Source organism: Sus scrofa, chromosome 5 (assembly GCF_000003025.6).
Source record: "Sus scrofa isolate TJ Tabasco breed Duroc chromosome 5, Sscrofa11.1, whole genome shotgun sequence".
Classification (NCBI taxonomy): Eukaryota; Metazoa; Chordata; class Mammalia; order Artiodactyla; family Suidae; genus Sus; species Sus scrofa.
The window spans coordinates 85,245,170-85,258,403 of NC_010447.5; the positions used below are offsets into that span (position 1 = coordinate 85,245,170).

Here is a 13,234-nt window from a genome sequence, read left to right on the forward strand (position 1 = left end):
GCCAGTGGCTACAGCTCTGATTCAACCACTAGCCTGGGAACCTCCATATGCCGCAGGTGTGGCCCTAGAAAAGACAAAAAGGCAAAAAAAAAAAAAAAAAAAAAAAAAAAAAATTAAATCATCTAGGAGTTTCCATCATGGTTCAGCAGGTTAAGAACCCGACATAGTCTTAATAGTCTTAATTCCTGGCCTCGCTCAGTGGGTTAAGGATCTGCCATTGCCACAAGCTGCAGATCCAGCGTGGCTGTGGCACAGGCCAGCAGCTGCAGCTCTGACTCAACCCCTAACCTTGGAACTTCCAAAAGTGCAGCCATAAAAAGAAAAAAATTTTTCTAATCATTTAAAAGAAGTATCTGTATATATGCACAAAGATCTATTTACAAAGGTATTTATTAAACACTTTCCTAAACATTCTATGTATTAATCCACATTTAATCCTCAAAGTAGACCATCAGGCAGACACCATTCTTATCCCCATTGTACGGATAAGGAAACTGAGATACAGAAAGGCTGAGTAATTTGTCCAAGATTACACAGCTAATAAAGCAGAGATGGGATTAAAACCTCCAGTGTCAATGCTCCACTTCTACACTATTCTGTCCCCACAAGGATATTCGCTGCAGCATTGTTTCCAACAGGAAAAACTGCAAACGAGCGGCAATGTTCATCTTAATCTCCTCCGTCACTGATGGCTTCCAAAGCCTGAGGCAGCTCCAAATGAGGAAGAGGAGAACATTATACATGAATGAAGCTCAAAGTATTAAACAGGAATCGACATTTTATTACTGAAATGAGACTGTTTTAAAAACCTGAAGTGACCTAGACACTCTGAACCTGTACAAGGCCAGGGAAAGAATTCATTCCAGAGAAGAGATCTGAACAGGTGACGAAGGAAAAAGAGTACAACTGTTTTTTGATTACACCCTACAAACCCCAGTACAACGGTTACACGTCCACTGAATAAAAAGGCCAACATAGAGAAGGTACCGGCTTTCACTCACGATCAGGGGAGAACTAATAAGCCAAGAGTATGTGCTAAGGGGCAATGGGTGATGGGCAACAAAAATCTAGGCCCACGGAGTTCCCAGGTAGCTCAGCGAGTTTAGGATCCGGTGTTGTCGCTGCCATGGCACAGGTTCAATCCCTGGCCCAGGAACTCCCACATGCCACAAGGGTAGCCTAAAAAAAAAAAAAAAAAAAAATGTATTTGCTTAGGCCTAAGAGGGGCTGATGGAATAAATGGTGAGGATATTACAGAATTAATGGGTAAGCCTTGACAGATCAAGAAACTGTGGTGAACTTGAAAAACAGAATAGATGTAGGTAGGCAAAGAATGGAATAGAATGTTTAATCATGGGAGTTGCCTCTGTGGCTCAGCAGTTTAAGAATCCGACTAGTATCCATGAGGATGCAGGTTCAATTCCTGGCCTTGCTCAGTGGGTTGCCGTGAGCTGTGGTGTAGGTGGCAGGCGCGGCTCAGATCCCACATGGCTGTGGTGTAGGCCAGCACTGCAGCTCCAATTTGACCCCTAGCCTAGGGACTTCCAAATGCCAAGCATGTGGCCCTAAAAAAGAAAAAAAAAAAAAAAAAGTTTAACATCAAGATTTCAAAAGTGGTTTCTGGTAATGCCAAGGATCACTAGCCTGTGATCAGTGAAGTGTGTGGTGGAAGAGGAGTGAGGAAAACTGTCACTGCAGCTAAACGTCAAGGAACTGAGAGGCCAAGGTTTCAGATGACCCATCTACACAGATTCCAAACCACTAAGAGTGCCAACAGGAGAAGGGCTTGTATTTATGACTAAAAGCGCCAATCATCAATGAATGAGAGGGCAATAACATAACTGGGAAAGATTCGGGAAAAAAACCTCAAAGGACAAAGAATTTAACTCCCAATATTAATTCTGGGAAGAATTAATGGCCTGAATGAGCAACAGAAAGCCAGGACAGCATCCACCCATTTCCTGGTGCTCGAGTATGCGGAATTTATATAAAAGGGGAAAAGGGGCCTCACCACTGAAGAAGGCTCTATGGAAGGTGGTCTCCTCAGAAAACTGCCCCGTTTCACACCAGGCCAGGAGGTAAACATTCTAAGAAGGGCTGATGCTACAAAGGAGTTTCCTGATCACAGAGGAGAAAGCCTTGGGAATGAGGGGAGGGGACCCAGATCAGAATTTGGCCACAAACTGAGTACGAAGCACACGAGAATCTCAAAGATAACAAATGACCAGGAGAAAAAGAACTCTGCAAAAACTGAGGTAAAGGCAGGGCTGTGAAGCATGGTTTGATTACGGGTGCCGGTGTCTTAAGAGAAGGTAAACAAAGTCCTACACTTTCCTCCTGAAAGCTTCCCCAAGTTCTCTAGTCAGGAGTTATGAAACACTAAATCCTGGAGGCTTCGCTTAGTGTGTTTGCTCTAAACTGTGTTCTCTGCACATGTTGTCGTAAACACATGGGAAAAACTCTACGCTGTTAACCGTAATTACCTCCGGGGAAGAACTGAGGAGAAAGAGAAGGATAAGTGAAAAGAATCTTTACTTCTTTTTATTTAAAAACACTACCACTATAATATTTAAAACTAAGTTTTAGGAGTTCCCATTATGGTGTAGCAGAAACAATCCAACCAGACTCCTTGAAGATGCTGGTTTGATCCCTGGCCTCGCTCAGTGGGTTGGGGATCCAGTGTTGCCCTGAGCTGCAGTGTAGTTCACAGCCTCGGATCCTGCATTGCTGTGGCTGTGGACGCAGCTCCAATTCGACCCCTAGCCTGGGAACTTCTGTATGCCGAGGGTATGGCCCTAAAAAGCAAAAAACAAACAAAAAAAAACTGAGTTTTAAATTACTTGTTTCTCCAAAGTTGTTTTTTTCTTTTTAATTTGTGTTTTCTATTATAGATTTTTTAAAAATCATCCCAGGATCAAAGACAAGGCAAAGAAAGTATCCTGTTACAACTAACTAGTGAACTCTTCAGGTTTAAGTATCTATTATCTACAGTAAAGGTCTTTCTCTCCTCAACTTAAAACTAAATTAGGACATTATTAACATATGCAGGAAAAATAAAGCACTATTAGCTTTAAAAAGAAAGACAGGAGTTCTCACTGTGGCACAGTGGGTTAAGGATCCAACTGCAGCAGCTGGGGTTGCTGCAGAGGCGCAAGTAGGTTCAATCCCTGGCCCAGCACAGAGAGTTACGGATCCAGCGTTGCCACAGCTGGGCATGGATCACAGCTGCAGCTCAGATACTATCCCTGGCCCAGGGCATTTCCACATGCTGTGGGTGCCGCCAAAAAAAAAAAAAATTTTAATTTAAAAATAAACAGATCATAAGACCAACTGATCTGCAAATCTCCTCCCATCACAATATGACAGGTAATAAAATACAGAAGCATTAATTCTACATTTCAGAAAGAATCTAAACATCTTGACTATGGGCACAAGAGGGAGCAATTCAACCTTGAACGAGGCTTTTGCCTATGATTTATTCAGAGAAACTTAATTAGAGAAAAGCAGCCTCTATTCCGAGAAAATTAACCCATCCTATTTCCACATAAGGTTTATCCAGGGAGCAATTAATAATCATTTAATAGCATCAGGGAAATCTTGGGAAGTAAGTAAACAAACAGGTAGACAGCCTCTGGAGAAAACTTCCATGTTTTAAAAGCTCTGCACTTAAATACAACTGTGTGAATAGTTTAAAAATACATCAACGCACGGGGTTCCCATCGTGGGTCAGCAGTAACAAAGCAGACTAGTATCCATGCGGACGGGGCTCAATCCCTGGCCTCTCTCAGTGGGTTAAGGATCCAGCGTTGCCATGACCTGGGGTGTAGGTCACAGATGCGGTTCAGATCCCGTGTTGCTGTGGCGTAGGACAGCAGCTATAGCTCCAATTGGATCCCAAGCCTGGGAACCTCCATATGCCGTGGGTGTGGCCCTAAAAAGACAAAAAAATAAAAATATATCAACGCTTTACAATTTCCCTACAAAATAAATAAATGCATAAACAAAGGGTTGACCTTTCAAAAGGAAACTAGGTTTCCTAAAAATGTACAGGCACAGACTCCCCTTGGATGATAAAACTGTAGCCCACCTAATCCTCGGGGCAGAGCCTTCTTGCAGGCCAGCTTGCATCTCCCACAAGCATCCTATCATAATAAATCTATTTCTTGCCTATCAAAAAAAATATAGGCATAAACAGTTAAGAATTTATTCCTTTTTTTTCATCTTTTGTCTTTTTAGGGCCCTACTTGTAGCATATGGAAGTTCCCAGGCTAAGGATCAAACCAGAGGTGTAGCTGCTGGCCTACGCCACAGCCACAGCAATGTGGGATCTCAGCCACACCTGCAACCTACACCACAGCTCGTGGCAATGCTGGATCCTTAACCCACTGAGCAGGGCCAGGGATTGAACTCACATCCTCATGGATACTAATCGGGTTCATTACCGCTGAGCCACACGGGAACTCCAGAATTTATTCTTTAATTTACACCAAATACCACCAAATTAAGATAACAAAATTTCTACAGGAACCACAGTTTTAATGAAGGCTGTAACCCTTACCATTATCTACTCTCAAAAGGAAAAGAAGGTTTCATACTATAATTAAATGGTGAAAATCTAATATTCCTATATTTTAGAGTGTAAGTGAACTCTAAAGAATAAAATTTATCTTTAGGAAACTATCTACTCTTGAACTAGTGGATATTCAAAAGCAGGCTCCAAATAGATTACAATGTTAAATATGAATGGGAAGACTATAACAGGACTACTTAAGAGAATTCATGAAGCACAAATCAGAAGGCAAAAAAACGACTGACTTAATTACATCAGAATTAGAAGATTCCTATCAAGGAAATTCAGGACAAAGTTAATACAGATGATAAATAAGGAGAAAGTATTTAGAGTTTAAAACCAGCAAAATCTATTATCCAGAATATACAAGAAAACTTCCAAAAAGCACGGAAATCCCAACGGAAAAAATCAAAAAAGATATCAACAAAACTTATAAACAGGGAAACACAAAAAGCTAAAAAGCTTTTGAAGAAATGATCAAACCCAGAGTTCCCGTCATGGCGCAGTGGAAATGAATCCGACTGGGAACCACAGGGTTGAAAGTTCGATCCCTGGCCTCACCCAGTAGTTTGGGGATCCGGCGCTGCCCTGAGCTGTGGGGTAGGTCACAGATGCGGCTCGGATCCTGCGTTGCTGTGGCTGTGGTGTAGGCTGGCGGCTATAGCTCCGATTTGACCCTTGGCCTGGGATCCTCCATATGCTGTGGGTGCCGCCCTAAAAACAAAAAGACAAAAAAAGAAATGATCAAACTCAAGTTACCAACGAAATGCAAATTAAAAAAATATCACTTTATACCTGCTGGCCTGGCAAAAATTACAAAGCTGGATAATACCTAGTGCTCTAAGGAAGTGAGGATATGCTCCCTCACACCCTATTGATGGGAATGCACAGACTGGAGGGCACATTTGATATTTATATATCATATAACTTGGTGATTCTGCTCCTGGCTATATATACTCAAGAAATTCTAATTTCTGTAAAAGTGCTACCCAGTTTTGCTGGGGCAGCAAAGAGGTGGAGACAATCTACCTTATCCATTTACTAGAGAATGAACAATACAATGTATTGGATGCAACCTGTGGAGGGTTGCAATCAGGCATAACAAATAATAGGCATTTATGGCAACAAGGATAAATCTTAATAGTATCAAGAGAAATAAGAAACAGAACTAGGAGTTGACTAGTGGCCTAGCAGTTAAGGATTCAGCATTGTCACTACTGTGACCCAGGTTTAATCCCTGGCCTGGGAACTCACCGCCCCCTCCCCCCCAAAAAAAAAACTTAGTCTTAGATACATGCAACCTGATAATGGGCTGTGGACTAAAGAATATTGTTAACCCAATCCTGTGTACTTGAGCTCTCACAAAAGCGTTAAGTACTCATTATGTACCTCATTATGTACTTGACACCTGCAAGTATTTGACATTTTCTCAAAATAAAGTGGTTCAAATCTATCCCCAAGACCACAATTTATATGATTCCTGGGTAGTTAATTCTGTAAGGTGTTGGTCAATTTTAACCCCTTAAATCAAAAATTCAGCCACAATGATATAAAGTGATTTAAATTGAGTTAAAGAGCACACTTTTAACCCTATAAACTGGTATATTATAAATATACGTTTTAAAGGAAATCCATCATTATACTAAAAGGAAAATCATTTCTTCAAACTAAAGGAACGTAAATCAATTGTATTCTGAAATATCCTTGGTGATCAACTTTGCAGTAGAGATAAAAAAAAAGTGACTAAAAACAAATCCCTGGCCCTGAGATTTGCCTGGATCTGAGTCCCATAAAACTTCTCTATAATGACAAAGGAGAAAAACCACGTTCACCAATTGAGCATGCTGCTGACAATTACGACCAATACTGCCGACAAAGACTGTGAAGTATAAACTAAAGCCAGGTGTGTGCAACAGGTGTGCCCTAGTCTCCATCTTCCTAATTCTCTCAGATGCTTACTATTTATTCATTTTGTCATCTCGTCATAAACTGTTTTAACTGGTGATTATCTATTGTAAACAAAAAAGGTTATTAACAACTAGAACTCAGGAACTATCTTTTAAAATTCCCCAGAACTCACTAATGGATGGAGGCAACCAAAGACTGAAGATACAGTATCATATTCCGGATAGGAAATACCTTCTTGAGAACCCACCAGACTCCTTAAGGTCAGCAGTACACTTGACCAATGTCCTAAACCCTCTTCTGCATGCACAGCATGCCCTTCCCCACTCCAGTAACTACCCAACACCCCTCCCACCTTCCCTACTCTCCCCTCTCTTGCTTAGTCCGCCTGGCAAACTTCTATTCTTCCTTCAAACTTCCAGCTAAAATGTCATCTCATTCAGGAAGGCTGTCCTGTCCATTCTCTTCCCCCAGAGACATAAAACTTCCTTCCTCTGATCTAACTCCGTACCTTAATGCTTGTTTTTACTGTTCAGTTTATCACATATAATATGATTTGTTCATATGTCTGCCTCCCCTACCTTCCTAAGTCAATTCCTTGGGAAACAGGCATGCCTTCTTTTTGCAGCCCTTTCCCCAGTGCCAAGATCCATAATAGGCTGTCAAACATTTACTCAATATATGACTATCTCAAACAAGGGAAAATCAGTTACCAGATACCCAATGAGTCTACAAAGTCTACACGCAAAAATCCATTGATTGCTACCGTCAACTCCTCATTTTCTTTCTCTTAGGATGACGCATTAGAGAGACAAGTTACTAAAGATTTTTATTTTTAAAGATAAATAACTGACAGAACTACAGAGATGTAATAGTTTAACACAGGATGCCAAACAGAAGTGGCAATCATCCGCTCAGAGAGTCATTAACGGAACTGAGTTTCCAACAATCTCCTTCCCGACAGCGCTCTCAGCTGGACAACCTTTCAAGATACTTTTGCAATCCTACAAGTCCCTCAGTTATTAAGATGGAAGGGAACAAGCTTCATTCTAGCGATAATTAGTGCCATCTGATAACACATGAATTTATTGGTGGGGGGCGGTATCAAGCCTCATTGAAACAGGTGAGGTAGCAAATAAAATCTAAATGATATCACCTGGGGTAGGCAGAAAATGGTCCCCCAATGATGTCCACATCCTATTCCACGGACTATGTCCCCTTACACAACAAAAGGAACTTTGTAGATACGATTAAACCTACGATTTTGAAAGAAAGAATAAAAACTAAGGATTTTGAGATGAAGTTATCCTAGATTACCTGATAGGCCCGATATACTCACAAGGGCCCTCACGGGAGGGAGGCAAGAAGGTCAGAGGCAGAGAAGAGACGAAAGAAGCAAAGATCGGAGAAGAGAGTAAGCCCTGAAGCGCTATGCCCCGCCAGATTTGAAAATGCGGAAAGGAACCATAATTCGAGCAATGCAGGCCACCCTAAAAGATGGGAAATGCAAGGAAAGGATTCTCCCCAGAGCCTCCAAAAGGAGCTCAGCACCAATGACGATTTTAACCCAGTAGGAGCTATTTTGGTCTTCCTGGACTACAAGACAATAATTTGTGTTGTTTTCAGCCACCAAATGTTCAGTACTTTGTTACAGCAGCAACAGGAAACTAATGCAATACCTAAAGAACATCTTCTAAGAGCCAGCAGTGGTCATCAAAACTTACCTTCTAAGAGAGAATGATCTCGAACAGCCTCTGCAGCTAACACAGACTTCCCACAACCCGCCATTCCATATATGGTGACCCATCCCGGTTCACCATTCAGTTTGAAGAGCTTCTGCTGAACTGCATTCACGAGCTTCTTCCTCATAACAAAGACGACGGGCCTCTGTGGCACTCCCCCTTCACACAGGACTGTCCTTACTGAAATCCAAAACAAGACAGGCATGAATGAAGAGAACTCTGAAGTGGTTACTCAAGGAACACCATAAAAATCAAAGGGAGAAAGGCTCAAGTCTTAGCCTCAGCATTTCCAAGAGAATAAAGAAAATGCGGCCAGCATATTAATTTCAACTGATTTCCCAGAACACGTGGAACAAGGGCAAATGTGTCCCTTTCAAGATGATGATGGACAAAGGAAATCCCCAATAGGCCCTTCCTCGCCCTATTCCTCCCTGACGCTCTCATGTCTTTTCATGTTGAAAACTGCGAAGGAGAGAGTAAAGGGAACCACATGGAATTGTATTCAAGGACATAGATTTCTCAAGAGTCTTATTCTTTCCTATGGTTGAACCCAATGAACACAGAACTGGAGAAGAACTTTAAAGCCTTATGAGCCGTCCTATTATCTCTAAAAATTAGGGTATGTATATTACTACCTCAGCAGCAGCTAGTTTCCTGGGGCAAGAAAATATGAGAGGTAACATAGATGCTAATAAATAATATTTAAATTGGAAAACATTAACTGTCATTTGTTTCCCATGCATTTTTTTTCAGTGAACTGATCAGATCCACCTACAACAGCACAGAACTGCAGGATCAAGCGTGAAAGAAGGTACTGTGGATACAAACCATAGGAAGTTATTCCAGCAACTGAATCTTTGCTGTTGGAAGAAGAGACGACAGGAAGGCCACCATGGAGAAGGGCAGCAAGATCTTTATACCCTTCATGTAGCAGAGCATTGTAGAATGATATGTAGGCATAATTATCTTTTTTAAGTATCATTTTAATTAGCAGAGCTGCTCGTTGGCATTGAGTAGGCTAAACAAACAAACAAAAAGGAATTCAGTATACCACAACGTCAATTAGTGGAGACCCATACAAATTCTGGAATAAATACTAAAAATGTTTAACCAGGTACAGGCTGCCTCAGAAGCTTTACCTCATTTTTCACTTTTTCCTCCTCTGAAAGTGTTAAAACGCCATTACTAATCATGTGATCCATGATGTAGGATGTTTTGATGTCCCTTTCCAGGGCTTCTCTATGTTGAAGCAAACAATTTCGAGCTTTTGCATCCATCCTTCCTCAAATTTTTCTTTCTCTGAGCTGTCAACCATGAGCTACAGGCAAAACATCAAAATATTTGTCAGGCCAATAAAGGTATGAAAAGATGTATATGGAGTTCCCATCGTGGCTCAGTGGTTAACGAATCCGAATAGGAACCATGAGGTTGCGGGTTCGATCCCTGGCCTTGCTCAGTGGGTTAAGGATCCAGCGTTGCTGTGAGCTTTGGTGTAGGTTGCAGACGTGGCTCTGGCATAGGCCGGCGGCTACAGCTCCGATTCGACCCCGAGCCTGGGAACCTCCATATGCCACGGGAGTGGCCCTAGAAAAGGCAAAAAAAAAAAAAAAAAAAAAAAAAAAAAGAAACAAAGAAAAGATGTATAATCTCCTTGGTAATGAAAAATGTAAAGAAAATAAAAAGTTTTTTGCAAAGATTTTTAAAATAAACAAAAACCAATATCTTCATAGGTGTGGGGTGATGGGTATTCTTATAAACTACTTGAGGAGGGTAGATAAGTAGTTGCAGCTTTTCTGGAAGACAATATAAGCTATAGAAGTGTTTAAAGTAAGCTTTCCCCTTTAACCCAGAAATTCCACTTCCAGGAATTTACCTCCAAGAGATATTCATATATATATATATGTCATATTTATCTACACACAAAAATACCCACATAAAAAATTAGCAGCGTGTGTTTAGGTAAGATAAAAAGATTACAACGAGTTCCCACTGTGGTTCAGTGGGTTAAGAACCTGACTAGTATCCAATGAGGATGTGGGTTCAATCCCTGGCCTCACTCAGTGGGTTAAGGATCAGATGCTGCCACAAGCTGCAGCACAGGGCGCAGATACTGCTCGGATCTGGCATGGCTGCGGCTGACAGCTGCAGCTCTGATTCAACCCCTAGCCCAGGAACGTCCATATGTTGCAGGTGTGGCTCCAAAAATGCACAAAAAAAAATTTCCCATCATTCTGAGCATGGATTTAAAAAATCAGAGTATGTATATAAGATGGACTATTACACTGCCATTTAAAATGATAAGACTTGGAGTTTCCGACATGGCTCAGCAGAAACGAATCTGACTACTATCCGTGAGGATGCAGAATCTATCTCTGGCCTCGCTCAGTGGGTTAAGGATCTGGCATTGCTATGAGCTGTGTTTACAGGTCACAGATGAAACTTGGATCTGGCGTGGCTGCAGCTGTGGCATAGGCCGGCAGCTGCAGCTGCAATTCAACCCCTAGCCTGGGAACCTCCAAATACTCAGGGTGTAGCCCTAAAAAGACCAAAAAAAAAATAAAAAATAAGACTCATCTCCATGTACTGTCATGGAAAGATGATCATGACACATACCTGATTGAAAAATTTTGATATATGATCCCAAATATAGCACAAAAAAAATGTGCTGGTCTCATATAAATGCATAGGGAGGTATTTAGAAGTTTATTCAACTAAATGTTTGGGTTACTTCCAAGTAACAAGATTTAGGGGGATTACCCTCCTTTCTTTTGTGTTCTTTTCTATACTCTCTTAATAGTTTTCAACACACATTATCATTTGTATAATTTTAAAAATCCTTTAAAATTTTATAAACAAAGATTTTATAAACAATGTTCATACTTAAGTTGTAATACTTATAAACTTCTCAATTTCTTTCCCTATCATGAAACTAGAGCTTCTTAATATTGAGTATAAGTTATGCTCAAGACCGGTGTCAGCTCTAGGTCTTCACTGGTAAACACATTTTTCAAGTGCTCACTCCACTAATGTTTCGGCTGAGCTGCTAAATATGACAAAGCAACAGAAAATACCCTCTGATGTCATTTTTCAGGTTAGGAAGACACGAACAATATTCTTCACAGTATAAGTTCCTACCAACTTTATTTCAGATATGATGCAGGTGGAGTTCCCGGCATGGCGCAGCGGAAACGAATCCCAACAAGAACCATGAGGTTGCGGGTTTGATCCCTGGCCTTGCTCAGTGGGTTAAGGATCCGGCATTGCCGTGAGCTGTGGTGTAGGTCACAGACGCAGCTCAGACCCCAAGTTGCTGTGGCTACGGCATAGGCCGATGGCAACAGCTCTGATTAGACTCCTAGTTTGCAAACCTCCATATGCCACGGGTGTAGCCCTAGAAAAGACAAAAAAAAAAAAAAAAAGATGCAAATTTTTTGATGGGTATAAAACCCATCAGAATATTTACAAGTTTTTAAAACCTTAGCAGAATCTATCCATTGTATTACAGCGAGCATCTAAATGTGCTTATTAATGTATTCACTCAATAAACATTTGAACCCCTCTTATGTGTCAGGCCCTGAGGCTACAGAGAAGATTAAATCACACTCCTGAAGGAATTCACAGTCTGGTAGGAGAGAAAAAGAGATAACTACAATGTGCAAAGAGATAATGCACAATGAGATATGCACAAGTAATTTTGAGCACACAGAAGAGCAGCAATTATGATTAAGCTGCAATAATGACTACAAAAAGTGGCATCAAATGTGTCACTTGCAAACATAGGGTAGTAAAGCATTTGCCCATGCTTGTCAAGTTTCACAAAACGCTCAGTACTGGCATGAAACTGATAAAAGAAAAAGTTACAGTTAGAATCCAGGCTGGGTAACTTTCAAATGTTAATGTTTTTATGATCTCAAACATAAAACGTCCCTTAATTTTTCAGTAATAAAACGCGTTACAAAGCAAAAACGAACGTTTTAGCTTAGGTCCAATAGCTAACCCAACAGCACTCTCTGACCATCTGTAACTAATTTCCATCTTCACCTCGCCCTATTAAAACTAAAGACGTTAAGTTGTGTACTTTTTTTTCAACTCTGCACACACTGAAGTATTCTGAACAAATTCTCAGTGTCCCATCTTTTGCAACCATATCAACATGTAAAGTTAGGATTCTATAGTTGGTAAATATAAAGGACAGCATCATCCAGGAAAACCGTAAACGCTCACCACTTCCTCTTTAGATAATTTCTCTTCCTGGTACAATATCAGAACGATTAATAATTATTCCTTGACCCAGAATTCTGAGTCCCTAAAATTAACTTCGAACCTCCAACGAACCAGGGCTGGGGAGAAAAGCGAGGCGCAAACTTACCCAAACCTTCGTAACAGGGTCTTCACCGGGCAAAGCAGCCCTGCAGGGATAGGCTGGGAAATCAAGCTGGGGGTGAGGGGAGGCAACTGCGCTTCCGAAAGCAATTAGGGCTCGGGGCACAGCCCTGGGGCAGGTCTGGCCTCACGGGGGCCTCACCTGGGCCTCCGCAGCTGGGGGCACCTGAAGACCCCCGGGACCGCCGACTGGCGGAGCCCGAGGCGTCACCCCAGCAAACAGCCCACGCAGTCCCGGGGCGCCGAGGGGAGGGTTTCAACCCAGACACAAAGGAAGGAGGGCCACGCAGGCTGCCGCTCCTTTCCTCCCGCGGCAGGGGCTCGCCGGGCGGGAGCGGGTGCCGCTCCGGACGCCGCCGCGGCTACTTCAAGTCCTCGCGGGTCGCGGACGGCCCAGAATCCTCACCTCCGGCGCCCTCACCCCTTCTGCCCAGAAATAAAGAAACCTCGTCCATTAGACACTTCCTCCCCTCCGCGTCCGGACCGCTGAGCAGCCGCAACCCGCCGGCCAGCCCAGCTGGGACAGGACCGCCCGCGAATGCAAATAGACACGCCCAGAACCTCTCCGGGCAGCAGCCGCCGCCGCCGCCGCCGCCGGCCGGCCGGCCGCCGGCCGGCGGCGCTCCCGGCTCCG

At 42.4% G+C, this 13,234-nt stretch overlaps 1 protein-coding gene across 5 annotated transcripts in view; it reads right to left on the reverse strand.

Annotated features, from left to right (window-relative positions):
• The window catches only part of APAF1 (apoptotic peptidase activating factor 1), a 92,136-nt gene that overhangs the window by 78,554 nt on the left and 348 nt on the right, over nucleotides 1–13,234 (reverse strand). Inside the window, exons 1-4 of one of the 5 annotated variants that reach the window (XM_013998050.2) lie at nucleotides 12,743–13,231; nucleotides 9,357–9,535; nucleotides 9,046–9,235; nucleotides 8,200–8,397 (exon numbers count right to left, since the gene is read on the reverse strand). In XM_013998050.2, coding sequence (XP_013853504.2) covers nucleotides 8,200–8,397; nucleotides 9,046–9,235; nucleotides 9,357–9,494 — 526 coding nt within the window. In that variant the 5' untranslated portion in view covers nucleotides 9,495–9,535; nucleotides 12,743–13,231. Of the gene's footprint in view, nucleotides 1–8,199; nucleotides 8,398–9,045; nucleotides 9,236–9,356; nucleotides 13,232–13,234 lie in introns of those variants that run through there. The other 4 variants (XM_003481742.4, XM_021093025.1, XM_021093024.1 and 1 more) reach the window with 4 other exon arrangements.